The sequence below is a fragment of the Schistocerca nitens genome, chromosome 4 (genome assembly GCF_023898315.1).
Source record: "Schistocerca nitens isolate TAMUIC-IGC-003100 chromosome 4, iqSchNite1.1, whole genome shotgun sequence".
Taxonomy (NCBI): Eukaryota; Metazoa; Arthropoda; class Insecta; order Orthoptera; family Acrididae; genus Schistocerca; species Schistocerca nitens.
Window position 1 is genome coordinate 234,738,914 of NC_064617.1, and position 27,346 is coordinate 234,766,259.

Genomic DNA, 27,346 nt, shown 5'->3' on the forward strand with positions numbered 1-27,346 from the left:
AGGTTTCCTGAGGCATTGAATATATGGCCATTTTTAAGACTGGCTGGAATTTTAAATCAAACACTGGATATTTGTATATTAATTCCGAGTATAAGACGCACCTGAATTTTGGAGGCAATTTTTCGAAGAAAAAACTGCGTCTTAAAGTCCCTAAAATATTGTAACAACTGTCTTTAATGTCCTCGGGGCTTTCTGTTTAACCCCTTACTGTCTGCTAGTTGCTTTAATATTTTTTGTACCGATGTGTTTAGCAATCAATATTTTGTGACAAACTGTTACGGCACTGATGCAGTGGGTACGTATACTAATTATAGATTTCTGACAGATGCAAAAATTTAGTAAACACCAACAATAGGTCCTTGTCAGATGTATGTTAGGTCTCACACGATACTCAATGTATAAGAAACTATACGGCTTATAGCCACAGTGGCAGCCCAGTCCATTGCCAGAATTGCTGCTATAAAAGAGGAAAACAAAAGGATGCTAGCACATTGCCTGTATGTCAGAAAACCTCTGAAAATAAGGTTTCTCTTGCTCTCACACATTATCGTCCTTGCTTCATCAGATTGCTTCCTACTCCCCATTGTATGCGGAACTCTTTAAGAGTACACAGCACCCCATTCACTCTTACCAAGTAATGACTGGAAAAAAATTAGGATACTCTAGTATTGACAGTTGCGACTAAATTGTACTCTGCCATTGATGATTCCTTCTGTCTGGTCAGTTAGAACCTGTAGTTCTTTATATTCTCACTGAGGCAGCCACAAATTGATTCCGCTGTCTCGAAAGCCATTTCAAAAAGGAAGCAACCACAATGTATTCTTACTATACAACTGACACTTCTCCCATGTGAGCCAGAACCAACTCTACCTGGAACACATGAACTCATTACAGATACAAGTACCACTTGGTTTGGCATCTCTTTGAAGATCACAAATCCATTTGGTGCTGTTTAAGGCGCTTTTTTACAAAATAGACTCTTGAAGCCACATGGATGGTGTTGCTTAATCAGTGTGCTGTTTCAGTGAAGCATCAGTGTATTCTCTTTGTGCTCTAGTGTCAAAATCGTTTTGTCAAGACAAGGGACAGACATTTGTTTCAGTATCGAACACTTTCTGATACAGTGACAAAGACTTTGTCTTGTTTTTTGCAATAAAACATGGCATAAAGAAGTTTATCCTGATACATAAATGAGACTATTATGATCCACCTTTCCCTCCACTCTCTATTGAAGGAGGCAATATTTTGTTAATTTTGACAAGATGAAGAATTGGGTATATAGTCCAAAATGGACCTGTGCCATATTTGAATTTTAGTGATAACCCTTGATAACAGGATTCAGGTGAAATAGGGACAGAAAACTATTTCCTACAAAAAGATCTAAGATGCATTTTAAAATATTTAAAAAGCTTCTAATATAACATTTAATACAGCATAACCCCTCCAGAATAACAGTACTACGTCGAGGTTAGTATTTTAATTGGTGTCGTCTGCCTGGAAGTAATGATGGGATGGCACATCCAAACAAAGATACCCCTTTTAAATTATTCTTTGTTTTGTCAGTACACATAATAAATTGTCAATTGCTGATTGTTATTTGGAGGCAATAGGAATAGGCAGAGAAGGTACTTTTTCCATCTGTAAAGTAAATATATTTTCATTTAACAAACTTTTAAATGTCCTGTATTTACCTTTTAACTCACATGGCTGTCATTGTGGGGGGGGATTCTCAAATTGGACAGTATGCTTCAGTGTTACAGTCCTGGAGTTTGTTCTGGAAAGTCTAGATTCGGTCTGCTTTGACCATTTTGGTACTTTTCAATGGAAAAAAGTGCTCCATGTGTCTGAAGGAGTAGGTACAGTCTAGCATAAGGCTACTGGACTGACAGGAGAAGCTTTTAGAAAGAGTCTTTGATTTCTGCGCGGAGGCAGGCATACAAACAATATGCTGATGAACAGTTTTTGATGTTGCTGACCAACAGTCCTACAATAATTTTTAAATGAACACAGCACCATTTGATTATATTGTTGTTTATTATTAAACTGATGTGTTCCCAGTATTATTTACTGATAGTTTTACAAGATGATGATTTTACATCTCACATTTTGTGGGGAGTGTATATTTTTCTTAATTTATAGCCAATTTTGAGCCTGATGTCCTGCAATATATGTTAATGACATAAACTCAATCACTTGAAAATTGCACGAAAGACCAAAACCTGGGCCATAGTTAAATAAACAATAATACAGTCAAATGGTGCTGTGTTCATTTAAAAATTTTAAAAATATGCTGCTGATCCCAGAATGCCAAGCTTCTAGATAGTTGCACCACAAACTTCCAGTGCCTCTGGAAACATATGGTTTCCAAATGAACAGTAGTATCTTGATTTTAAGAGAGAATTTGTATTTATACAAAGTCAAAAGTTAACACCTTCTGTTTGACTTACGGGTGGTCACTTACAAAAAATTATATATTCCAAGTGGCTTCCATTCTCTAGAGTATGATTTTTAAGTCCCTGAGGGCATGCTCTCTCAAGTATCCCCCCCCCCCCCCCCCCCCCCACTCTCTCTCTCTCTCTCTCTCTCTCTCTCTCTCTCTCTCTCTCTCTCACATATGTCCTGCACTCTTCACATGTATCCATTGTCTCTTCAGTTCTGGCAGAAAGAATGTGTTCTGCATGTATATGTAAAATTATAAGTTCACGATCACTGTTTCAAAATTATTAGACCTGATTACATCAGTAGCAGCATTGACACACTATACAGTCACACTTGGGAATGAAGAGGTCTTTCATGACTTCACAGCACTGTTCGGATGCCAGAAAACAGTAGTTCTCTTTTTTAAGACACATTCAAGGGAATTGCACATCACCACTCATGAATATTATTACTTTGAGGTCATCTTCATAGATCACTTGCATAAACACAGTGAAATCTTCTCATTGTGTTAAGACCTTATTTTTGATCTGCAGAGCCAACATCTTTTTATACAGATGGAATTCTGAATACAAATCTGTAACATGTGCCTCACTGACAGTTCATCTGTAGACAGTATGCGTGTTGACGGGTGCATTGCCGCGGGCTCATGATTGCCTCTCTCAGAATGGATGTGTTTTCATATGCACTCACTCTATCAGGACTTGGCAGTATCTTCTTTAGAATGCTGCTTCTTGTTCTGAAAGCTGTAAGTTTCATAGCTTCTGAAGTGGGTGACAGTTCCTATCAAATGATATAAGCACCCTTTTCCTCTCACTACTGACAGTGGGGTACTTCAGAGTCCGAGATTATCCATTTCCCATAGCTCACTCCTGCAATCCTGAACTGCAGGAAAATGAAAAGGTCGGGGGACGAGTAATAACTGCTGAGATTCTTGTATGATGTGCTATTTACTTAAAATGTAATTGTATTCAAATTAATGAGCACATTACTGGAATTGATATTTCTTTATGTCTGTTTGCCTAATGGACTTCATAATTTGTTGCAGGTTGCATTTTATGAGATTTTGAGTGGCATGTGGGTTCGTAATGGTCTCCAGATAAAAGGACAAGCAATGACTTACATCCAGTGCAACTTCTGTAATTCCATGGTTGATGCAGACTTGTACCTGTTGCAGATATGTGCAACACAGCTACCACCTGAAAACTTCCTTATGACAGTGTTGGAAAAGTAAGTATCTGCCTTTGAATTACCTAGAGACTTTTCCTATTTAAATGCTGTACATTTAGATTATTCCAGAATGAGATTTCCACTTTGCAGTGGAGTGTGCACTGATACGAAACTTTGTCAGATTAAAACAGTGTGCCAGACTGAGGCAAAGGTCCTGTGTTCAAATCTGGATCTGGCACACAGTTCTAATCAGCCAGGAAGTTTCATTTAGATTATTGTTGTGCTATGTTGTCTGTAAGAGTTAATTTCCTAATTTTATGGAGAGACAAATCTGTTAGAATCTATTTTACATTCCTGCTTGTAACCATTTCTTAGAAATGTCAGGTGGAGTGGCATCTTTATATTGAACTAGCGACCCCTCTGCTTCGCATAGATGGCACTAAGTGTCCAGGGCTAGACAACTTCTCTGGCATAGTAGTAATAATTTATATACACAAACCTTCTTTGTTAATCAGTTATCTGTTAGTGAAAACAATATTGAGATACCTATAGTAATTCCTGAGATTAGCATACATGTATAGACTGAAAAATGAAGCAGGGGATTTTATAATATATGTTGATGTTTTGTGAATACCTAGTGTACTCAGTACTATTGACAGTTTTGTTTTATGTACAGAAAGCTGTATCTTTCCATATTGTCATTCAGCTAGGGTTTCACATGTGAACATTTCATTCTTGTCAGTTGCTAACCAGACTCTGTTGTCCATCATTTTTAGGTTCCACATTATGGAATGGATGAGCCTAGGACCTTTCCAGGCATGTCATAACAGTTACATTGACGGTGAACATGATGCACCTATGCTAGAAAGTTGCATGACTTTTCTAGCTACTCTGACGAGCATTAGAACTAATTTAGGTAGGTACTAATAGTTAAAACTCGTGTTGATACATGTAGTGGGAAGTGTAATTTTTTTAACTAACTAACAATTATTAAGTAGTTAGTTAATGAGAACCATATGATAAACTAAACCATTGTATGTGGCAAAATTGGGCAAAATTGTACTGGCCACCAAATAGACAATTATTCAATTATCGTGTTTCTGCGAAATAAAACAGTTGTAAGGGATGTGAAGATGTAGGCAGTTTGACTTTAGAGATTGTCAGAGGAGACTATCATATTCATAAATGCTACAGATTAATGTGGCGTCTGACATACAAGACAATTTGGGACAGACCTGGAGCATTGAATTCGTAACTGATGAACAAATTACACCCTGTAATATATATAGGCATTTTAAAAAAAATGTATGAAAATTGTAGAGTGTGGGACTGCTCGATAGAGTGCCAGATTATACACTTAAATAGTAGTGGAAAGAATGTATCTGACAAACCACTTTAAAGGTGTTGCTCTTCAGTTATCACTGTGTGCAGTGTACTGTGTGTTAACCAACTCATCTGTGGAGATTAGCAGATTACGGCCAAGGATCTGTGTTATCCAGCTCAACCAACTTTGTTTCAGTTTTTCTAACAAATGAATACTGCCAGACAGCCTTATTTATTTTTTATGGGATGTTGATGATACATGTAATGGTGTGACAGTTTCAAAGAAGGAAGCAGAAAAGTTAATCCTGCCATAAGGCTTTAACATCAGTTGTTTATTACAATAATACTGTAATAACTGTGTTCTTGTGTATGAAAATTTTTATATAGTCTTTGTTAAAACAATTTCAACAGACGAAGTCTTAGCTTCCAGCTACTTGCCATGAGAGACAGACTACTTTTTGTCTTCAACTTTCTTATTTTAATTTTTATTTGTTTATTTAATTTATTGCAATCTGTCATTGGCTGGTTTTTATTGAGGGTTATAAAATATACCTGTTCATTCAGACTTCCTAAGCTTGGGATGATGATGGTCTTCCCCTCTTCCTCGAGTTTTTGGTCCTAATGTTACTTGCAAGTTGAATTACAAGATTTCTTCTGCAACATAGATGTGTCCTTCCTTTTATCTTTATCTTATCCAAGGTGCAAAGGAAATCACTGTTCAAAATTTGAAACTTACATAAACTAGAAGAATATTTTTTCCACCATTCGTTGTTTGACATTCTTGTAAATGTAGATCCACAGTAATGATTAATTATGTCCACATTTCCCATAAACATTGTGTTTTCTAAGATAATTGTACGTTACCCAAACTGGAATGAGAGTTTGTTCATAACCAGTGAGAAAATGTTTGGGGGGATAAAGAATGTATTCAACAGTGTCACTAAATCTTTTTAAGGGGTGACCAGCATATAATATGCATATTGGATTGATAGATACACTTTTCATAGAGTAAAAGTATTCATCACATTGTAACAGTATCCTTTCTTAATGGTATAACTGTCTATCATATATGCCCTCTCAGTTTATGCAATTTGGGGCAAATTTTGGTCTTCTTTTGAAACCTGTTTGTGTTGATGTAATAGCCTGAATCACCTGTGTATGCCTGCAGAGCTTGTTCCAAATGAATAACTGTTTAATACACTAATGTCAAATCAGTATGAGTAGTACTTTCAAGTGTTGAATTGTTACAAAGGGGAATTAGAAAAATAGCTGCAGCCATTTTGATAATTAAAGAACAGATTTGAAAACCATAATTTTGGGCTACTTTGGATCATATCAGTTGAACAGAGTCCTGTCTTCAAAACCTGTTGTGCTCTCATAAATATTCACATATAAAGCTCTTTGCATTGATAATCAACATATTCATTATCAGTCTTGTTTCCCCTTGGGTAAATGAGTAAATAGATGCAGTATGAAATGTACATATTAACATTGTTGAAGAATATGATATTCTCCAGCCAATTATTCGTAAAATAGTCAACTAATTGGACCTTCGTTTGTTCCGATAAACCATCATTCAACTTGCCATCTAGTGCTTCACTAGTGGAATCACCTTCTGTCTTTTTTCTGTTGTAAATATATTTGCCATTATAACAATTTCTGTAATAAGTTCATTCGGTAATAGAAAGCAAAAAAAATTACAGTTCCATTGCTAGCTGAGCACTTTGAGCAAGTGTAAATATCTCTTGTCCAGTCGAGTTTAGGAACCTCATGAGAGTACAGTCACAGTAAACTTTCCAGCAAAATTCAAAAGATAGTCCATTAGTGTTACTTTCTTCCTCATCATCACTAACTTATGATTTATTGGGATATACATCACGTAAAATGTGAACAATGTTTTTTGCTCACTCTCGACACTTGACTAGCCTTTACCCTTACTATTCATCTACAAAATACGCCATGATATCATTATAATTTGCATTTCTTCTCCATGTCATTTTCATACAAGTAAAACAACTCAAACGTTTTATCAGTTGCGGGCATCAAAACATGTGGCGTACTGTGAAGTAGGGCATACTGTTTGAGCTACCTGTCTGAATGCTTAGGTACTACATAAGGAAACATGTTCAACTGGTGACTGCAAAAAACAGTTACAAAGAGAAAGTAAATTTGATGTCATCCGAGTTGAAGGTAAAACCGTTATGTGGGAATTATCTGACAGTGGATTGTAAAAGGGTTAATGAAATGAAATACGTATAGCATTCTGGCCCTGAGTCCATCCTGGGGAATTCAGCTGCCTAGTGCAAGATTTTTTATTTGATGCCACTTTGGTGACTTGTGGTGTTGTTGTTGTTGTTGATGATGATGATGATGATGATGATGATGATGATGATGATAGCTACACATACACCCAGTCACGAGCATAGAAAATCCCCAAACTGGCTGAAACTAGAATCCTGGGCCTGGTGATTGAGTGTTAGCAAAGCTAACTGCAAGACTACAGGGTGCTAATGAAAGGGTTAAAATCAGTTGGAATGCTATGGAAAATATGTTTGAAAAGTGGGATTATTGCAAGGTGGATAATGTAAATACTTACCCAGCAGAAAAATATCCATATGCAGATCTGCCATGGCCTGCTAAACCAACATTAGACACTTAGAATGTTTATAACTATGTTTGCAACAGAAATGAGGAATGTTCCCACCACGAATGAGTCCTTAGGAGGTGGCAACATAGGCAGCCCTATCCAAGAAAAACTTAGCCTGTCCATTCAGAAAACTGTATGATGGCACTGACTGGAGTGATAGCTTGAGTCTCAATAAAGAGAAGAAAATAATTTTTCACTTTCAGTGGTATTGTCATGTCACATTACAAATTTGCAAAATTTCTCTTCCCTCTATGTCCACCTTATAGTTCAGATTCAGCACCCTTGTACTTTCATTTCTTTGGAATTTTCAAATCTGTAGTATACAGGGTAAATTTTTGATGATTTCTGCTGTAAGGAATTTATTGACACCTGTTGTTTCAGGGAGGACAAATTCTGCGTTTTCATTGCTGACAAAAGGGTATAATGACTGGATTCGACAAATGTATTTTTCTTTCTTGTTTAACTTTGTTAATTACACTGCAGCTAGTTGATAACCTTTGGGATCCTCATCAATCTGTTTCTATGGAACACAGTAATCTTCTTGTTATTCACTTTGGCACCTTGTAATCCACCATCTTCTACATTTGTGCTAGGAAATAAATTCTTTGTTCTGATAAAATTAATCATCCACCAGAAATGATTTAGCTAGTTGTACTATTGCAGTGAATCTACTTTGTGTAGCTTTAATTAAAGATAGAGGAAGTATTACATTTGAAACTCTGTGAAGTGAGGCTCACAATGCATCTTTGAATTGAGAAATGTATGTATTTAGTATGCACACGGTAAATAAAAAAAGTGTTGCATGAGGATGTGGATGGTACACAACATAAGGGGGGAAGATGATATATCTTTTTTATTTAATTGTTTTAGTCATTTTGTGTAGAAGTTCATCATAAATTCTTTGTTCACAGGTTTGCCTGATGCCTCTCTTTCTCAACTGGAAATGGTAACATTATTGTGCATGGGTGACAAAACTCACAGTCAGTTAATAGAACTCATGCCAGAAAGATGTGGAACTGCTCAGAGCCGTGATTTTGAATCTGTCCTGGCTGAAGTGAGTTTTTATTTTCAGTACTTGAGATAGTGACAGCCTGATTTGCAAGATTTGGTTTTAATTTAAAATAATTATGGAATGTTTCTGTTGTTTCTAATTTCTCTTTTAAACACATATTAGTAATTAATATATCTCAATTAAAAACTTTATAATAAAATTTCAATGCAATGCTTTGATAGGTGGCAGAGTACAAAGCACCCAACTTGGAGGCTAGTGGTCACATGCAACAGGGGATGTATGTACCTAGACCAGTAGTGTGGGAACAATTATACGATCCAATACATGTGTTGCTGCGTGCAGTTCATCGTCGTGATTTTCAGACCTCTATGGATCGATTTGGCGATTAGTGAGTACAACCCTGAGTCTGATATGTTTTATGTGGTTATGTGAAACTATAGTCTTGTTATAACAGCTATTCACTTGACATGCACCATCTTCACATTGTATGTACTAAATAATGAGGTGTTTTAGACACCACTGTTATGATTGAATGCAATTGCATTTGTGCCTTGACACTGTGTTATAGAGAGATGTGGCTGTGGTAGCATCATGTGGCAAATGTTGTGATAATGGTTTGGAATCCAAGAATGTGGCTGCCTGATAAAGATAGAAGGCCTATGTCCTTAAATTAAACATTCGTGTCTGTGTAAAAGTTTAAGCAGCTGTCTTAGCAAAATTCCGTGTTTGTACTACATGCATCACACTGTACATGCTGCAGCTCTTCACCGTTCCTCGCTTTGTGAAATGAAGCATTGGTCTGCATCAGAACACTAAAGTGTAACATTATTTTTTATAAACACTGAGGAACAGGACTCTGGATTCTTCACTTTGATCAGTTCCGGCTTACTGCTTTGTGACTTTGCTATGTCTGTGTACGAAATGCTAGCTTGTAACATGATGTCCACTACCTCTGGAGCATGTATAAGCAGGAATGTTCTCTCCTCCAAGAAGATATTGAATATCTGTGGTGAAGTGACTGACAGAAATTCCAGGTGGCACAGTTGCCAGGGTGTTACTTTTTCTGGGCGCTGCTTAAAGGCGAATGTTGATGGCTTGTGGTCTCTGAATATTGTGAATTCTATGCCTTCCAAAAGATAACCAAAATGTATGACTTCCGAATATGCTGCCAAAAATTTGTAATCATAAATATTGTAGTTGTGTTGTGTGTTAGTGAAAGATGTGGAGAAAAATGAAAGTGGTTCAGTTGTTCCTTTTCTCAGTTGGTGTAAAGAAGCACCTATAGCATAGTCCAAGCAGGGGAAGATCTGTTGAGGGATGAGCAAGCTGAGTTGCAGTAGATAGTTCTTCTTTAAACTCTTGGTGTTCTTGCAAAAGTTAAAGGTTGTTGGATTGCTACAGTATGTGGAAGCTTGCGTCCGTAAAAATTCACCAGTCCTAAAAAACAACTTAATTCAGTTACTATCTTAGTATGAGGGAAGGCCTTGATTATTTTCACTTTTTCTTCTAATGGTGAAACTCTTTGATAACACAAGAATGCTATCTTTTCCTCTCCAAAAATGCATTTACGTATGCCAATGTGAAGGTGGTATTTATCCAGCCATTGAGCTATTGCAGATACATTATATGTTCTTCCTCTGATGCTGAAGCAACAAGAATGTCATCTAAACAGGAATACAAAAAAAGGCAAATCATTCAAAAAAACTGTGAATAAAATGCTGGACAGTTTGTGCTGCATTGTGTAGCCCAAGTGGCATCTTCAAATAATTGAAAAATCCAAATGGTGTTATGACATCTATTTTAGCCACACCTTTTGTTGCAACAGAAATGGGTAAGGTCAACTTTAGAGAATGTCTTTCTCTTGGAGAGGTGGCGGTTGAAATGTTTAAATTGGCTGGTGGTCTGACACTGTGACAGCATTTAAAGTTGTATAGTCTCCACAGTCATGCCAAGTTCCATATTTCGTTGGAATGAGTTGGAGGGGGCTAGATCAGCAGCTTTCAGACAAACAGCATGTGTCAAGGTTGATCATTGATCATCTCCTGAAAGTTTTATTTTGCCGGCTGTTGCATACGCCTGGATGTCCCGTTGTGATTGTGTGTTGCACATTAACTTCAGGAGAATTGTAATTTGATTTCTCTGTGAGTGTGTTAGGATATCTCTCTAACAAGTCTTTATATTTATGCTGTGAGTCAATCAAAAACTCTAAACTGTCTGTAGGTACATCTAGCAATAAAAATTTCTCAGTTGAGTAACTTTTTTGGCTTAAAACCAAGCAACAGACCATAACCATAATGACTGAAGAAATCAACACCAATAATTTGCTGACAAACATCTCCAAGAAGAAGTGGCCATGGAAACCTTCATGAGAGGCTTATATCGAGGTTCAGTAGTCTTTCACCATACGTGTATATTACAGAACAGTTTGCAATTTAGAGCTGCTGTTTCTGAACTACTGCTGGCAGTACAGAAACACCTGCTCTGGAGTCTACCAACAATCAAAGATGTGTGTTATGATCTGTTACGAACAGGTGGTTAGATTATTCACCTTCCTCACTTTGTGCCACCCCAAGTGAGTAGCATACTAATTTTCTACCTGAATGTTCTAATTTTCTGTCCGAATGTTCGCAGACTGTTGAGATGTAAAGGAACATGGCAGTGTGCATTTCTTTACGCTGTTTAAATTTGTGATGATACCTGCAAGCTGTTTTAGTCCATGCCGTAGTGATTTCTACATACTCCTTGATCCGTGTTCCAGTTCATAGTTTCTGAATCTGGGTTGTTAGTTCCAGATGGGAAGGTCTCTCATCTTGAGATGGAGACGAAACAGTTTCCGTACTATATGCAAACCGACTGGGCATTGTAATCTCTATGATTTTGATCATAGAAACCACTGCGTCAATATTTACATCTTGAGTAGCTGTTAGTATAGAACATGCGTTGGCTGGTAATAGTTGAAGAAATATAGTTCTTAAAAAAATCGCCAGTTATTTGCATTCTGGCAAGAGCCCACATCTCTTGGAGCAAAGTAGCAGGCTTTTTGTCTCATATTTCCATTGTGGTTAGCAATTTTTTAACTTTGTGTAACTCTGATTCTTCAAATTCTCTGGTAAGACTTGAAAGTCTGTGTTTGAGAAGCTGTTAAAATTTGGACATGTAATCTGAAATCAGCTCAGCATCTTAGCTATCAAACAATCCCAAAACATAATGATATTTTATCGTCTCATTGTTAATATTTTTGATAATAGAGTGGGACTTCGCTTGCAAAAACCGTATATGTGGTATTTTCATTGGTGCATGTCATATTTCCATAGTGGTGTCGTTCTATGAGTTTGCCAATAAAAACAAAAATCAAAAAAAGTATTTAAATTGCTGCAGTAAAATTCAAATAATGATGGGAGTGAGTATTGTGTACTTGCTATCGCATCAATATCACCAGTTGTGGGTTCTAGTAAAAGTAATTATTTATTTTGCACCACACTAATGAAACTACCAAGAATGCATATACAATATAACATTTTAATAGCAGTTGCAATTAAATTGATAGGCAAAAGTAAGCAAAAGACTAATTACTTCAACATGCATGTATAAATTTTACACAATTTACATTTCACTGTATACCTGACAGCCACACTATGAACCTAAATGTTTGAGTTTTGCAGTATGTATTTGCTGCCTTACTGTTCAGTCCATTTATAGAATGTTATGTGTAGTGTTGGCATTTACCTACTTAGGGACTCAGTATTTGACTTCTTATATGAGTCCCATGTTGTATAAAATGAGGTGATTTGTTTGGTATTTGGCTTAGAAGATTGATCCGATATTAATAGAGCATGTCTGTTGATATACTTAGTCACACTGGTAGAAGACCCACAGTAGTCTATTCTTTGCCATTGCTGTTGCTTATAAGCATCACAAATGAAGATGACAAAAAAGTTTTTAGATGCCAGAATGAGATTTTCACTCTGCAGCGGAGTGTGCGCTGATATGAAACTTCCTGGCAGATTAAAACTGTGTGCCCGACCGAGACTCGAACTCGGGACCTTTGCCTTTCGCAGGCAAGTGCTTGCCCGCGCTGATATGAAACTTCCTGGCAGATTAAAACTGTGTGCCCGACCGAGACTCGAACTCGGGACCTTTGCCTTTCGCGGGCAAGTGCTTGCCCGCGAAAGGCAGAGGTCCCGAGTTCGAGTCTCGGTCGGGCACACAGTTTTAATCTGCCAGGAAGTTTCATATCAGTGCACACTCCGCTGCAGAGTGAAAATCTCATTCTGGAAACATCCCCCAGGCTGTGGCTAAGCCATGTCTCCGCTATATCCTTTCTTTCAGGAGTGCTAGTTCTGCAAGGTTCGCAGAAGAGCTTCTGTAATGTTTGGAAGGTAGGAGACGAGATACTGGCAGAAGTAAAGCTGTGAGTACCGTGCGTGAGTCGTGCTTCGGTAGCTCAGATGGTAGAGCACTTGCCCGCGAAAGGCAAAGGTCCCGAGTTCGAGTCTCGGTCGGGCACACAGTTTTAATCTTCCAGGAAGTTTCAAGTTTTTAGATATTATACCATCATTTAGAGCTTGTAGAGAACCATTTCCCACATGCTGTGTGAAAACTTGAATAATGTTGGCAAGATTAAATATCGTGTACAGCTACTAATAGATTTTTTTGTGCATTGCCATTTTCCTTCTATGCAGTACATTTGTATATGCTGTTCTGTGTATTATTATTATTATTATTATTATTATTGGAAGTTATGTTGCTACTGAACATAATTCTTGTTTCATTTCTTATTATGTATACACTTTACATTTCAGTGTTCACCAGGCAGGAAAACTGAAGTCTGCAAGTACTCCTTGGCCACCATTCAGAGAACCAGCACCTTGCCATGAAGCATATGAAGATCCCCGCAAAATTTTACGATCACGCGTATTTCATTCTGCAGCATTTGTAGTGTTGCATAAAGCAGTTGTTGGTCACACTGTATCTGAACATGTCATGTCAATTGTAATTTACTTGTTGGAAATGGCAGTTGTCACTGCTGAACATGAAGATCAACAGTCACAGGTATGCTTAAAATCACTTCATAAACCAAATTTGAAATATGTTTTGCATTAAGCCTTGGAGAGCATTGCATGTTGGTGGGTGCATTGTAGCCATTAGAGAACAAGTCCTAGTATTCATTGCTAATAAAGTTTTCTGTAGCCAACTAAAGGTAGAAAAATATTCTGTCTTGCTAGAAAGCAGAGAGAATACACATACAAAACCGGGCAGTTATCTGCTTATGAAATCTTGATGTTTGTCAGGTAACAACAGGGAGAGGAGAGGGGTTTTTACAGTTTTAAATGCTAAGTTATTATTTAGATACTAATTTTTATGTAGAAAATGTGACTATTAATTATTGTTACTAAAATATATACTGTTAACTTGGTTAGGAACATAGAAAATAACTAAATTATTAATTTATACAGTTGATTTCAAAGTAAGTGATTTCATAAAATAATGAATTTGTTTCTTGTTGGTTCTTGAGAGGTTCATGTAAATCTGTGATCTTGTAACCATTTTCCTCATGCTCTGCTTGTTGTAATAGATACAGTTTAAGTGCTAAGAGAGAGACTGGAATGAATAGAATTAACCACTCATCTCATGTAGATAGGCGATCGACTGGTCATTGGCACACAAGACGAGGAAAGTGACTGGTTAGGACCCTGGTAGTGGCAAGAGGAATTGTACATGGCACATATTTAGGTTAAGAAGTGGGTTTGTAAAAGGGGAGATAGATCAGAGGAAGAGGTAGAATGTAGAGGGGAAAGTTTGAGAGTGTAGATTTGCGTGTGAGGTGGGAAGGAGGGAACAGGAATGGGGGAACATGGTGTAAGGCAGGGGCAAGCAAACATTTAGACCCGGAGGATTACAGGATTGAGACCTGTCTTATTGACGTCTATTTAAATGAGAAAAGTTAGTTTTGCAGGGAAGGAAGAGTTAGATGGTTTAAGCAACTATTGAAGTTGACCATGTGCTCAGCGGGATGTTCTGCCTCTGAGTGGTCATCTTTGCTCTTGATCATTCATTTGGATGGACAATGTGTTGGTAGTCCAGATAAAAGGCTATCCATAAGTTACAGCAGAACTGGCATATGACAATACTTTTCGCTGGTGACACTGCCTCTGATGGGATAGGATGTCTGGACTGGATTAGGAAGTGCCAGGTGGATACATAGTACAGCTGTTGAACCCGGCTCTTCCACTGGGATATGACCAAAGTGATGACGGTCTGAGTGTAGCTATGGCATATAGGTGGGCCAGAATATTTATAATAATAGTGATGGTAAACATATGATGTATGCGAAGTACGATGAGATTAAACATGTGCATTTCCAAGTGACTTATTCATGGAAGCAGAAGAGGAAAAGTGCTGTAACTTTGCTGCACTCATCACCTTACAAGGCAGAGACACAGACTTTGAACTGTGCAAAAACTATTTTGAAACATGCCTGCAGAGAAGCACATTGGCGAACTAATAGAGGTAATAAGGGATTCACTACCCTAACAAATCCAGTCCTTATATGTAGCACAATAAATTGAATACATTGCTGATGGGAATGAATAAATACAGGAAATTTAGGGTTAAATATCATTACACTTTCTTCCTGATCAGAAAAGACCAGGAAATAGTTTTTGATAGTTTCACAATATTTTCAGGGAAGGAGAATTTGAAATATGTGACAGGTGTTGAATGAACATAGTTATCTATGTTACAATGAAGGGAATGTGTGGGGTAGAGTGTTAAGCTAGCGCGCGCGCGCGCGCGCACACACACACACACACACACACACACACACACACACACACACACACACACACACACACACACACACTCACTCACTCACTCACTCTGTGTATATCTTAAAAGGAAATGAAATCTAAATAGGACTTCGCATCTTCTCAGGTAACTGTGCTTCATCTCCTTGTGTTATGAACTAAAACATCTTGTGGGAGGAATATTGCTATTTATCTATCCATACCCATCGAGCTCTTACCATTAATACCATTCACAGTTAATACAGTTTCTTTTCCTCATCTGAAATCTGCTTACCTCAGTTATTTCCCCGCTTCTTTTATGAGTCAGTCTTGGTCAGTTACCTACAGTGTCTACTGTGCTACTATAATTTTCTATTTTTAACTCGTAAAGAATTCTGAGTGGATTTGGAAAGTCTTTCAGTTTTTATCATAGTGATCCAGCGTACTCCTCTTGGTTGTATCATTGCAATTTTCCCTCTTAATCATTTGCACTGCATTTTCAAAGTTTATCGTAAATTAGATTTTTATATTTTCTGATTCCTCCACGATCATATCAAATATTGAGTGGTCTTTTGTGTGTGCACAGTGTTTCTTAGTCTCATATTCTGACAAGGGTTTTTGGTGGGCATCAGTATGTGTCTGTTCTACAGAAAGAACCTAATTACAGAATGTAATAACTAATCACTTAATTTTTATTGAAGATTCTTATTGAGGATTCAAGTCCTAAGCCATCATTATTTACATTTTGTGGTTATCCACTTCAGGCAAATTCTGTGAAGGTTCCTTCACTTGGTTCGTGGCCAGTTCTGTTCCTCACCTCTATTAACCCCATAATTTAATAACTTTTTTTTCCAAGTTATGTTCCAAAAATAATATTTTTTATTAATGACAAATATCACATAATGAATGACATTGTGTATAGACATTTAAAGGTAACTTTTAAATCTCCAGTAATAAAATCCCGAGTGCACTGGACTTTGACTAAGATATCGTGGAACTTGACGTCTTCTCCTTTTTTAGTGTCTGTGTTGCTATGAAGTATAACCACGCATTTCACAGTAGTTTTCTGTTAACATAAATCTTGGAGGAGTTGGCTGGGACACAGTGAATGTACTTATCTCGTACAACTGGCGAGCATGTATCGCTCAACCAATGAACTATCATCACTTAATCTCTAATGAAGCAGCATCACATTCTTCTTCACTTTGAGCCGCTAAGTTCAGTGTCAAACACAGGATTGCTAAAGCAGTCCTGTTTTGGAAGCATTGCCTAAACAACAGTACAGGAGAGAATCTTAAAGCATTAATTTTGTTGTCAAGTACCAAAAGCTGCACACAGTTAATACAATATCCAGTGGCAACCACCTCAACCACAACACAGTGGCCAGGCCACAAATGTAGTACCTGATGCTCTCTAACAGCCAGATATGTAACTATCAGTGCTGGATGGAATTTAAAAAAGAAGTTTAGAACAGTATGCGCCGTCTTTTATTTAACTAACGCATCTGATTACGTTGATCAAAAAATTTTGCCTCAGGATTTGTACCATTATGGAATATGGTGATAGCTCACAATTGGTTCACCCCTTACTTTAAGAGCAGACAGCAAAAGGTCATTTTCCACAGTAATGGGAAATACTATGATGTGGAGTCCAACTGGGGCACAGCTACATGGGGAGTGTTCCAGGGATCAGTGCTGGGGCTACTCCTGTTCCTTATTTATGTAAATCATATGCCTTCTAGTATTACAGTGGACAGTTCAGACAATAAGTGATGTAAGTTCACGAATCTCTTGTTGACCCTTGTTCATTAGTCAGGGTTTTCTGACATTGATGTTCCAATATAAATATATTCTTTAATGTCATTTCTTGTTAAAAATATCAGCTTACTCTCAAGAATTAGCAGCTTTCATTCAGTCTAAGAAAAACAAAATTTCCAGTTACTTTCTGATCACACCTCATACATTTCTGCTTTGATGAAGACTTCCTATCACACCATGGTTAGCCTGCTAAATCACCTGATCTTAATCTAGGACTATTTGGAAAACAGATAAAATATAGCATTCAACATCTCTGTGATTTGGTAGCTGTGTGGGATCTAATCATTAATGTGTGGGTTCAGCCAGTTACAGAATACTGAATAAACTCGCAGAGTCCCTTCCTCAACAAATTCTACAGCCAGTTATACATGCATATCTTACAAAATTATGAAATTGTTTTTAGTAATTGTAAGAAGAATAGAGTCCAAGCACAAACTTCCAAGTATGCAGCAATTAGACATGCAGCCCATGCATCATTAGTGGAAGACCTCAGGTTCAGTCACAGACTAACAAAAGGAAATACACGAATGATAATAGAAAAACAGTTATTTTTCCAACTGTGGATGTTAAAGAACAAAAATATTATGCTGACTTGTTGAACTAACTCTTGAGTTCTCTACAGTGATTAGATCTAAGTGTGCCCCATTTTAGACAGGGATATGTGGTATTGTAAACAGTTACATAATTGAAGATGAGGAACATGACTTCTCATCGCATGTATATTTTCAAATCATCTTTCAGTTACTTTTAGAACTAGTAATAAACCCATTTAAGAGTGTACCTAGTTTATCGGTCCTTCAGTTTCCTTCTTTAAGAACTACGATTTAGAGAAAATCGTGTTTCACCATGTCGTTGTTGTCGTCGTTGTGGTCCTCAGTCCTGAGACTGGTTTGATGCAGCTCTCCATGCTACTCTATCCTGTGCAAGCTTCTTCATCTCTCAGTACTTACTGCAGCCTACATCCTTCTGAATCTGCTTAGTGTATTCATCTCTTGGTCTCCCTCTACGAGTTTTACCCTCCACGCTGCCCTCCAATAATAAACTGGTGATCCCTCGATGTCTCAGAACATGTCCTACCAACTGATCCCTTCTTCTGGTCAAGTTGTGCCACAAGCTCCTCTTCTCCCCAATTCTATTCAATACCTCCTCATTAGTTATGTGATCTACCCATCTAATCTTCAGCATTCTTCTGTAGCACCACATTTTGAAAGCTTCTATTCTCTTCTTGTCCAAACTATTTATCGTCCACGTTTCACTTCCATACATGGCTACACTCCACACAAATACTTTCAGAAAAGACTTCCTGACACTTAAATCTATACTCGATGTTAACAAATTACTCTTCTTCAGAAACGCTTTCCTTGCCATTGCCAGTCTACATTTTATATCCTCTCTACTTCGACCATCATCAGTTACTTTGCTCCCCAAATAGCAAAACTCCTTTACGACTTTAAGTGTATCATTTCCTAATCTAATTCCCTCATCACCACCAGACTTAATTCGACTACATTCCATTATCCTTGTTTTGCTTTTGTTGATGTTCATCTTATATCGTCCTTTCAAGACACTGTCCACACATTCCAAGTCCTTACCTGTCCTTAGCTGTCTCTGACAGAATTACAATGTCATCGGCGAACCTCAATGTTTTTATTTCTTCTCCATGGATTTTAATACCTACTCCGAATTTTTCTTTTGTTTCCTTTACTGCTTTTGCTCAATATACAGACTGAATAACACCGGGGGGAGGCTACAACCCTGTCTCACTCCCTTCCCAACCACTGCTTCCCTTTCATGCCCCTCGACTCTTATAACTGCCATCTGGTTTCTGTACAAATTGTAAATAGCCTTTCGCTCCCTGTATTTTACCCCTGCCACCTTCAGAATTTGAAAGAGAGTATTCCAGTCAGCATTGTCAAAAGCTTTCCCTAAGTCTACAAATGCTAGAAACGTAGGTTTGCCTTTCCTTAATCTTTCTTCTAAGATAAGTCGTAAGGTCAGTATTGCCTCACGTGTTCCAATATTTCTACGGAATCCAAACTGATCCTCCCCGAGGGCGGCTTCTACTAGTTTTTCCATTTGTCTGTAAAGAATTCCTGTTAGTATTTTGCAGCTGTGTCTTATTAAACTGATAGTTCGGTAATTTTCACATCTGTCAAGACCTGCTTTCTTTGGGATTGGAATTATTATATTCTTCTTGAAGTCTGACGGTATTTCACCTGTCTCATACATCTTGCTCACCAGATGGTAGAGTTTTATCAGGACTGACTCTCCCAAGGCCATCAGTAGTTCTAATGGAATGTTGTCTACTCCCGGGGCCTTGTTTCGACTCAGGTCTTTCAGTGCTCTGTCAAACTCTTCACGCAGTATCATATCTCCCATTTCGTCTTCATCTACAGTCTCTTCCATTTCCAGAATATTATCCTCAAGTACGTCGCCCTTGTACCATTATATAATCTATCTGATTCCTTTTAGTATCTCCAGGGTTCACCATGTCAGAGAATAAAAAGCCATTTACTTTCTCTGTGATCTTGTCGAGACAATTTGTTACGTAGATCATGATGTATTGGTCTCCCTTTTGGTTATAACTGTAACAGTTAACAAGTTGTAACTTTCATGGAATTGTATTTCAGATATTTGTTGTTAAAATCGTTTCTTACTTCTCAGATAATATTCTATATTTTTGCTGTTTAGGTATGCCAAGCATCAAGAACTTCTCGTAAGAAGACAGTAAAGGACAAAGAACTTGCATCATGGTACGATTCAGATTGGCTATCAGAAAATCTTCGAACTGTTATACACCAAGTCAGGTTTGAACCAGAGCCTGCAGTTGTATTTGACAGCTCAGACAGTGAGTTTGTTTTGATTTTTTTAAATAAGTGAAGTACGTATCTTTAGAAATTGTGACTATACATTGTTTCAGGTTTCTGTGAACATAAGAAATTTTATTATGTTCGATTTTTTGGGAGTGGTTGTGCCCCATGACCTTGATGTAATCCAGGACCTAAGGAAGGTCAGCGTCAGTCATAATGCCATTTTTTAAAAATTACATTGCAGTTCTAAATTTCAACAGAGATTTCCGTTTACATGACTATTTATAGGCACAGATGATAGCAACATTGTCTGTTGAACTCTAAATCTACAATGCAATAAAAGAGACAGATGATGTTGTGACTGATGCTGACCTCCTTTCTGTCCTAGAAATTTGATTGTTCTGTATACACTTGTGTGTTTTCAGTTGATGATTGGAAGGCTACTTTCAGGTGAAATAGAGTGGGAATCTTCAGAAATGGATGGAGATCCAGAAATGAATGGGGAGTCCTCTGGCGCTGTACCTGTGCTGGGGAGTGGAGAGGATCTGACAGTCTCTGTGGTCCAAGATCTCAGTGTTGTCACACATCCTATTAGTAAGTGAAGAAAATAATTTCTGTTAGTATTATTAGTATTGCTATTACATTCAAAGTCAACCTATAGGGAAAAAAAAAATTAATAAAAAACAGGCATTGTAGAATGGCAACAATATTTACATATGGGCTGTCAAAAAATGTGAAGAGATGTAGCTTTCTAAGATCGCAGAAAAGCTTTCATCTGTGACTAACCAATTAATTTTTTAATAGTTGTCTCACTTGCAAATTCTAATCAATTTTTTATGCAGTTTTATCAGTGTTACATGTTCTACATTCTCCCTCCATTAAGTGTAATATTAGATACTCAAATTAATATTGTGTTCAGTAAAATATTGTCCAAATAGAAAAACAGATAAATGAATAAAATATTCTAATAAACTATATATTACAACTGTTCACCACAAGCTTCTTTTTGGGAACTTCAATATACAATTTCATAAAATTTCTGTAGATTGCAAGCAAAACTAAAAAGAGTAAGATAGCTTTAAATGTGTTGCTAATCATGGAAGGCTTTTTAAGTCAGAGAATTCTGCAAAAAGGAGGGGGGGGGGGTAATTGACTCAATTTTAAAATTCTAGCTGTGCTGAACATGAGGCACATCCATGCCAAGGCGTTTTTTTCCATCCAATGAGTAATAACAGTTATATTAAGTTGGTGTCCTTATGTATGTATCACTCATGTTTTATTAACTGTAGTCAGTAAATATTTGAGTTGGTCATTCTTAGCACTTTTTAGTGAATGGCACATTATTAAATTCCATTAAGAGCTCCGTGGTGTTTGGAAGCAAATCGGTCTTTGAGATAATTTGCAAGATAGTGTAGGAATATCTTAGTTACTTTACACATTAAACCTTTGTAGGGATTCCTGTTCTGTGCAGAAAATTAAAAAATGGCATGCAATGGATCGAGAAGACATTGATTAGTCCATGTGGGACCTAAGCTGCATACAGCTGAGATATATAACATATGGAAAACTTAAGTTTCTAATGTTTGTATGATTTTTGTAAGTTGCAAAGGTTAGGTTCGTTTAAGCAGCTACCAGAGCTACTTTCAGGTGACAGAAAATGGGTGTTACTACGCATGCACAGCAATGAACATTTTTCTAGCTGCAGGAACTTTTCACTCAGCTTGAATGAATGTCTTGTCTGTTTTGTTGCTTGGTCACCTGTAGTGCTACTTGTAAACCCTAAATTTATTTTTACACCATGTTGAATTCTGATATTCCAATACAAAAATGCCATATTTGGCAGTTTTTGTATTACAGTTTGTGTGCTGGGAAAATGCCATGCTTGGATATGTCAGTGCTTTAAAGGACTATCAAAAGAATGTCATTTTTGTGCTGCTTGATTAAGTTAAAATTGGGAAATACAATATCAGTATAAACATGTTTACAGTTCCACATCAATTTCATACGTCATTAATCTTATGTTTGCACTTGTACACTAGCCATAAAATACATTTAGAAACTACTTAGCCCAAGTACACTTTTCTAGCAGAGTGGAGGAGTGTTGCTTGTTATTTTATGTGTGTTTGCAAGTTTTAAATTTGAATGTTAAAAATGGTATTCCAACAGCCATTTTTATTTTTATAGCTTTTTATTTAGACTATTAGTTTAGACTCTCAATACTGTCTTCAGGTTCTGTAACATGAACGACAAAAAAACATTCAGTCATATAATTTCTGACATGGAATCAATATCTGCATCTGGTTTCCATGTAAGACTTCACGAGCAATGTTTACACTTTACATGTTTTATATTTGAATCCCCTGATGAAAAGGGCTGTCTTTTATCTAAAAATAATTCTGTTGTATGAACACAGAGACTCATTTTATGTCCTGTATCATAAGTGTGGACATTTAATTTTTTTGCTGTTAATTCTAAGAGATTTTGCTACTCAACATATAGCAGAGATGCTGAGTTGAGATAGGCACAACAAAAAGATTCACACAATTATAGCTTTCAGCCATTAAGGCCTTTGTCAGCAGTAGACAGAGGCACGCATGCACGCAAACGCAACTTGCACACACATCTGCAGTCTCAGAGAACTGAAACCATACTGCAAGCAGCAGCACCAGTGTGTGATAGGAGTGGAGACTGGGTGGGGGTAAGGAGGAGGCTGGGGCGAGGAGGGGGAGGGATAATATGGTGGGACTGGCAGACAGTGAAGTGTTGCAGTTTAGATGGAGAGCAGGAGAGAAGCTGTGGAGGGAGGAGGGGATAAGTAGTGGAAAGGAGGGAAATAAAAAGAAATTAAGAGACTGGGTGTGGTGATGAAATGGCAACTGTGTCGTGCTGGAATGGGAACAGGGAGGGGGATGGATGGGTGAGGACAGTGACTAACGAAGGTTGAGGCCAGGAGGGTTACAGGAACGTAGGATGTGATGCATGGAAAGTTCCCACCTGTGCAATTCAAAAAAACTGGTGTTGGTGGAAAGGATCCATATGGCATAGGCTGTGAAGCAGTCATTGAGATGAGGGATATCATGTTTGGCAGCGTGTTCAGCAACAGGGTGGTTCACTTCTTTTTTGGCCACAGTTTGTCGGTGGCCGTTCATGCGGACAGAAAGCTTGTTGGTTGTCATGCCTACATAGAATGCAGCACAGTGGTTGCAGCTTAGCTTGTAGATCACATGACTGGTTTCACAGGTAGCCCTGCCTTTGATGTGAAGGGTAATGTTAATGACCGTACTGGAGTAGGTGGTGGTAGGAGGATGTATCGGACAGGTCTTGCATCTAGGCCTATTACAGAGGTATGAGCCATGAGGTAGGGGTTTGGAAGCAGGGGCTGTGTAACGACGGACGTGTATATTGTGTAGGTTCGATGGACGGCAGAGTACCACAGTAGGAGGGGTGGGAAGGATAGTGGGTAGGACATTTCTCATTTCAGGGCACGACGAGAGGTAATCGAAACCCTGGCGGTGAATGTAATTCAGTTGCTCCTGGAGGAGAGAACGTCTTTAACTAATCCTGCATGGCTGAATTTGGGAGTGGGGCAAAACATGCGGCCTTTGGAAAGGACTGATATTTCTGTGGCACTAAGGCTTCTGGAGGAAAGGTTCATAACTGTGTTGCGTGTCTGTTTAGGTTCTGGGTTCTGTGTGGTGGCGGGAGGGAGTTTTGGAGGGGGGGTGGTAAGTGTAGTAGGTCAGCGAGACAGGGTTTGTCAGCTATGAGGGGGTGTGGGGAAGGTTTGGAAGTAGTTGTAGGAGTGGTGGACAGTGGTACTCCGAGGCAGGAGTAGGAACTGAGCAGGATGGAGAGCTTTTTGAGGTGCCGTTGTGCATTTTGCTCAAATTCCTGCAGGACAAGAGTTTCAGTGTGTGTATGGGTTCCAGGAATTTGGGATTACATAACACGAGAATTTTGCGGATGGAGAGAAGGTACTGGAAGGAGGATTGGGCTTGGTTGATATGGTTTTGCAATACTACGTTGGTGAGGGCTAAGGATTGGCGGAATCTGAACAGGTGGAGGTCATTGTGGAAGGGAGGGGTGGCAACCAGAGAGGGGTAATTTGGTGGTAAGGCCAGTAGGGGGTTTCATGAGCCAAGCAAGAATGCAGGAACAGTATGTGGGACTGGGGATAAGGAAACTTTTCTGTATTGACGCAGATGGAAGGAGCAAGGATCCATGGTGGTGAAAAAAAATATGTAAGAAAGTAGAATTATGTCAGAAAAATACACCCAAATACATGTGAAAATTACAAAAAGGACAAAAAGGATGCATAAGGGGGAAAAAAAACGAGATGAAATCTGAGGAAGACGCCAATAGCGGAAGGCAAAAACTCACTAAAATTGGCGAAGAGTCACAAGGGTCAAAGTAGAGAATAAGTAATCACTAATAAGTATATGTATATTACTGTGGGTAGCAGGTTTGAGTCCTCAACCGACTCTCCACAGTTCCTGTCCCTTTACCACACGGTGCCTTGATTGTCACTATTGATGCCACCTCCCTGTACACTAACATTTCTAATGCCCATGGTCTTACTGCTATTGAACACTACCTGTCCAGATGCCATATGGATTCCAAAATAACAACCTACTTCCTAGTCTCCATGACCAACTATATCCTCACCCACAATTACTTCTCCTTTGAAGGCATTACCTACAAACAAATCCGTGGTATGGCTATGGGCACCCACATGGCACCATCCTATGCTAACCTATTCATGGGCCATCTAGAGGAATCCTTCCTAAAAACCCAGAATCCTAAACCCCTCACCTGGTTCAGATCCATTGATGACATCTTTGGTATCTGGATTGAAGGTAAGGTCACCTTATTCACATTCCTCCAGAACTTCAACAACTTCTCCCCCATTTGCTTCAACTGGTCCTACTCAACCCAACAAGCCACCTTCCAAGATGTTGACATCCACCTCAGAGATGGCTACATCAGTACCTCCGTCCATATCAAACCTACTAACCATCAGCAATACCTCCACTTTGACAGCTGCCTCTCATTCCATACCAAGAAGTCCGTTCTGTACAGCCTAGCCACCCATGGTCGTCTCATCTGCAGTGACGAGCATTCCCTATCAAAATATGCCGAGGGTCTCACTGAAGCCTTCACTGAGCGTAATTATCCTCCCATCCTTGTACAAAGCAAATCTCCTGTGCCTTATCTTTCCAGTCTCCCACCACCTCCCAAAGTCCCACAGTCCGGCCACAGAGGAGTATTCCCCTCGTAACTCAGTACCATCCGGGACTGGAGCAACTGAATTACATTCTCCCCCAGGGTTTCGATTACCTCTTGTCGTGCCCTGTAATAAGAAATGTCCTTCCCACTAACCTTCCCACCCCTTGTACCGTGGTATTCTGCCATCCATCGAACCTACACAATATACTCGTCCATCCTTACACAACCCCTATTCCCAATCCCTTACCTCATGGCTCATGCCCCTGTAATAGACCTAGATGCAAGACCTGTCCCATACACCCTCCTACCACCACCTACTCCAGTCCGCTCACTAACATCACCTAGCCCATCAAAGGTAGGGCTACCCGTGAAACCAGTCATGTGATTTACAAGATAAGTTAAAACCACTGTGCTGCATTCTATGTAGGCATGACATCTGTCTGTTTGCATGAATGGCCACCGACCAACTGTGGCCAAAAAAGAAGTGAACCACCCTGTTGCTGAACACGCTGCCAAACGTGATATCCCTCATCTCAATGACTGCTTCACAGCCTGTGCCATATGGATCCTTCCCACCAACACCAGTTTTTCTGAATTGCACAGGTTGGAACTTTCCATGCATCACATCCTACGTTCCTGTAATCCTCCTGGCCTCAACCTTCATTAGTCACTGTCCTCACCCATCCATCCCCCTCCCTGTTCCCATTCCAGCACGACACAGTCGCCATTTCATCACCACACCCAGTCTCTTAATTTCTTTTTATTTCCCTCCTTTCCACTACTTACCCCCTCTCCCCTCCACAGCTTCTCTCCTGCTCTCCGTCTAAACTGCAACACTTCACTGTCTGCCAGTCCCACCATACTATCCCTCCCCCTCCCTGTCCCAGCCTCCTCCTTACCCCATCCAGTCTCCACTCCCATCACGTACTAGTGCTGCTGCTCGCAGTGTGGTTTCAGTTCTCTGAGACTGCAGATCTGTGTGCAAGTTGTGTGTGTGTGTGTGTGTGTGTGTCTACCACTGACAAAGGCCTTAATGGCCAAAAGTTATAATTGTGTGAATCTTTTTGTTATGCCTATTGCAACTCAGCCTCTCGACTATATGGTGAGTAGCAACTTTCCTTCTCTGGTATTGTTACATTCCATCCTGGATTTTTCACTGTTTGATTCTAAGAGATTTTGATTTTCTCAGTATGGAGACGCTGCTAAGATGTGAAATAGATGAATACTGGAGAAAGAGGTCTTCTGCATATTTCTGTTCCCTTTGTGCTGTACAATTGTCCTTTTCTGAGTGAGCTAGATGCAGAGAGCAACCACAATAAGTATTATGCTATTAAACCAGGTGCAGTACAGCATCCACAGTATCTGGTCTCATGTTGTCTTAAGCACTGAACTGCCCTTAATTCTTGTTGTTGGATACTAAAGTTCAGGAAAGTTGTTGCTCCACTGCCTCATTAAATTTTTGGCATTCCTATGTGATATCAGTCAATTATACAGACCTGCAGTGGTACCGAAATAACTCTTAGAATGTGGTGTCTGAAGTTTACTGTTCTTTTATTGCTGTGCAGTAACAAAACTAAAATCAAAGTGCGCTGTATAAGGTTAAAAAAAATTGTTCACAAAATCTATCATACATAGAACCAAGGAAGAAGTATTACAGTGATAAAATATGGTATGCTGCCCGTCTATAATTTACCAAAGTATGGCATTCCCGAAATTTAAGATGGAAGCAACACAAATTAAGAAATAAAGTGAATCCTACAGAATAAAGCATTGTTTTTCATGGAAGGCAGATTTGTAAAAAAAATCATTTATTCTGGTGAAGCTGTAACCATATTTCAAACAAAGTATTTTATTCCGTACTACTGACAAAATTCACCTGCTTCCTCACCTTCTGGCAAATGTTTGTGTGTGTTTCAACATTAACAGTTCTTACATTATGTTGTAAAAGAAACGAGTCATCAGAGAAACACTAAAGCGCCTTGTATTAAACTTTCTAGTTTGGTTTTTCATATACTAGTCTTCTTGGAGTATTCTCTCATGTTTGGTTCTTTATTATGACAGAATATGTAATCTGATATATATATATATATATATATATATATATATATATATATATATAT

At 38.5% G+C, this 27,346-nt stretch overlaps 1 protein-coding gene across 2 annotated transcripts in view; it reads left to right on the plus strand.

The window, feature by feature from the left end:
• Positions 1 to 27,346, plus strand: part of LOC126252102 (E3 ubiquitin-protein ligase Ubr3) — a 304,811-nt gene that overhangs the window by 159,010 nt on the left and 118,455 nt on the right. For both annotated transcript variants that reach the window (XM_049952962.1, XM_049952963.1), the window contains exons 11-17: positions 3,485 to 3,666; positions 4,383 to 4,522; positions 8,488 to 8,630; positions 8,810 to 8,976; positions 13,391 to 13,640; positions 19,882 to 20,038; positions 20,451 to 20,594. In XM_049952962.1, coding sequence (XP_049808919.1) covers positions 3,485 to 3,666; positions 4,383 to 4,522; positions 8,488 to 8,630; positions 8,810 to 8,976; positions 13,391 to 13,640; positions 19,882 to 20,038; positions 20,451 to 20,594 — 1,183 coding nt within the window. The remainder of the gene's footprint in view (positions 1 to 3,484; positions 3,667 to 4,382; positions 4,523 to 8,487; positions 8,631 to 8,809; positions 8,977 to 13,390; positions 13,641 to 19,881; positions 20,039 to 20,450; positions 20,595 to 27,346) is intronic.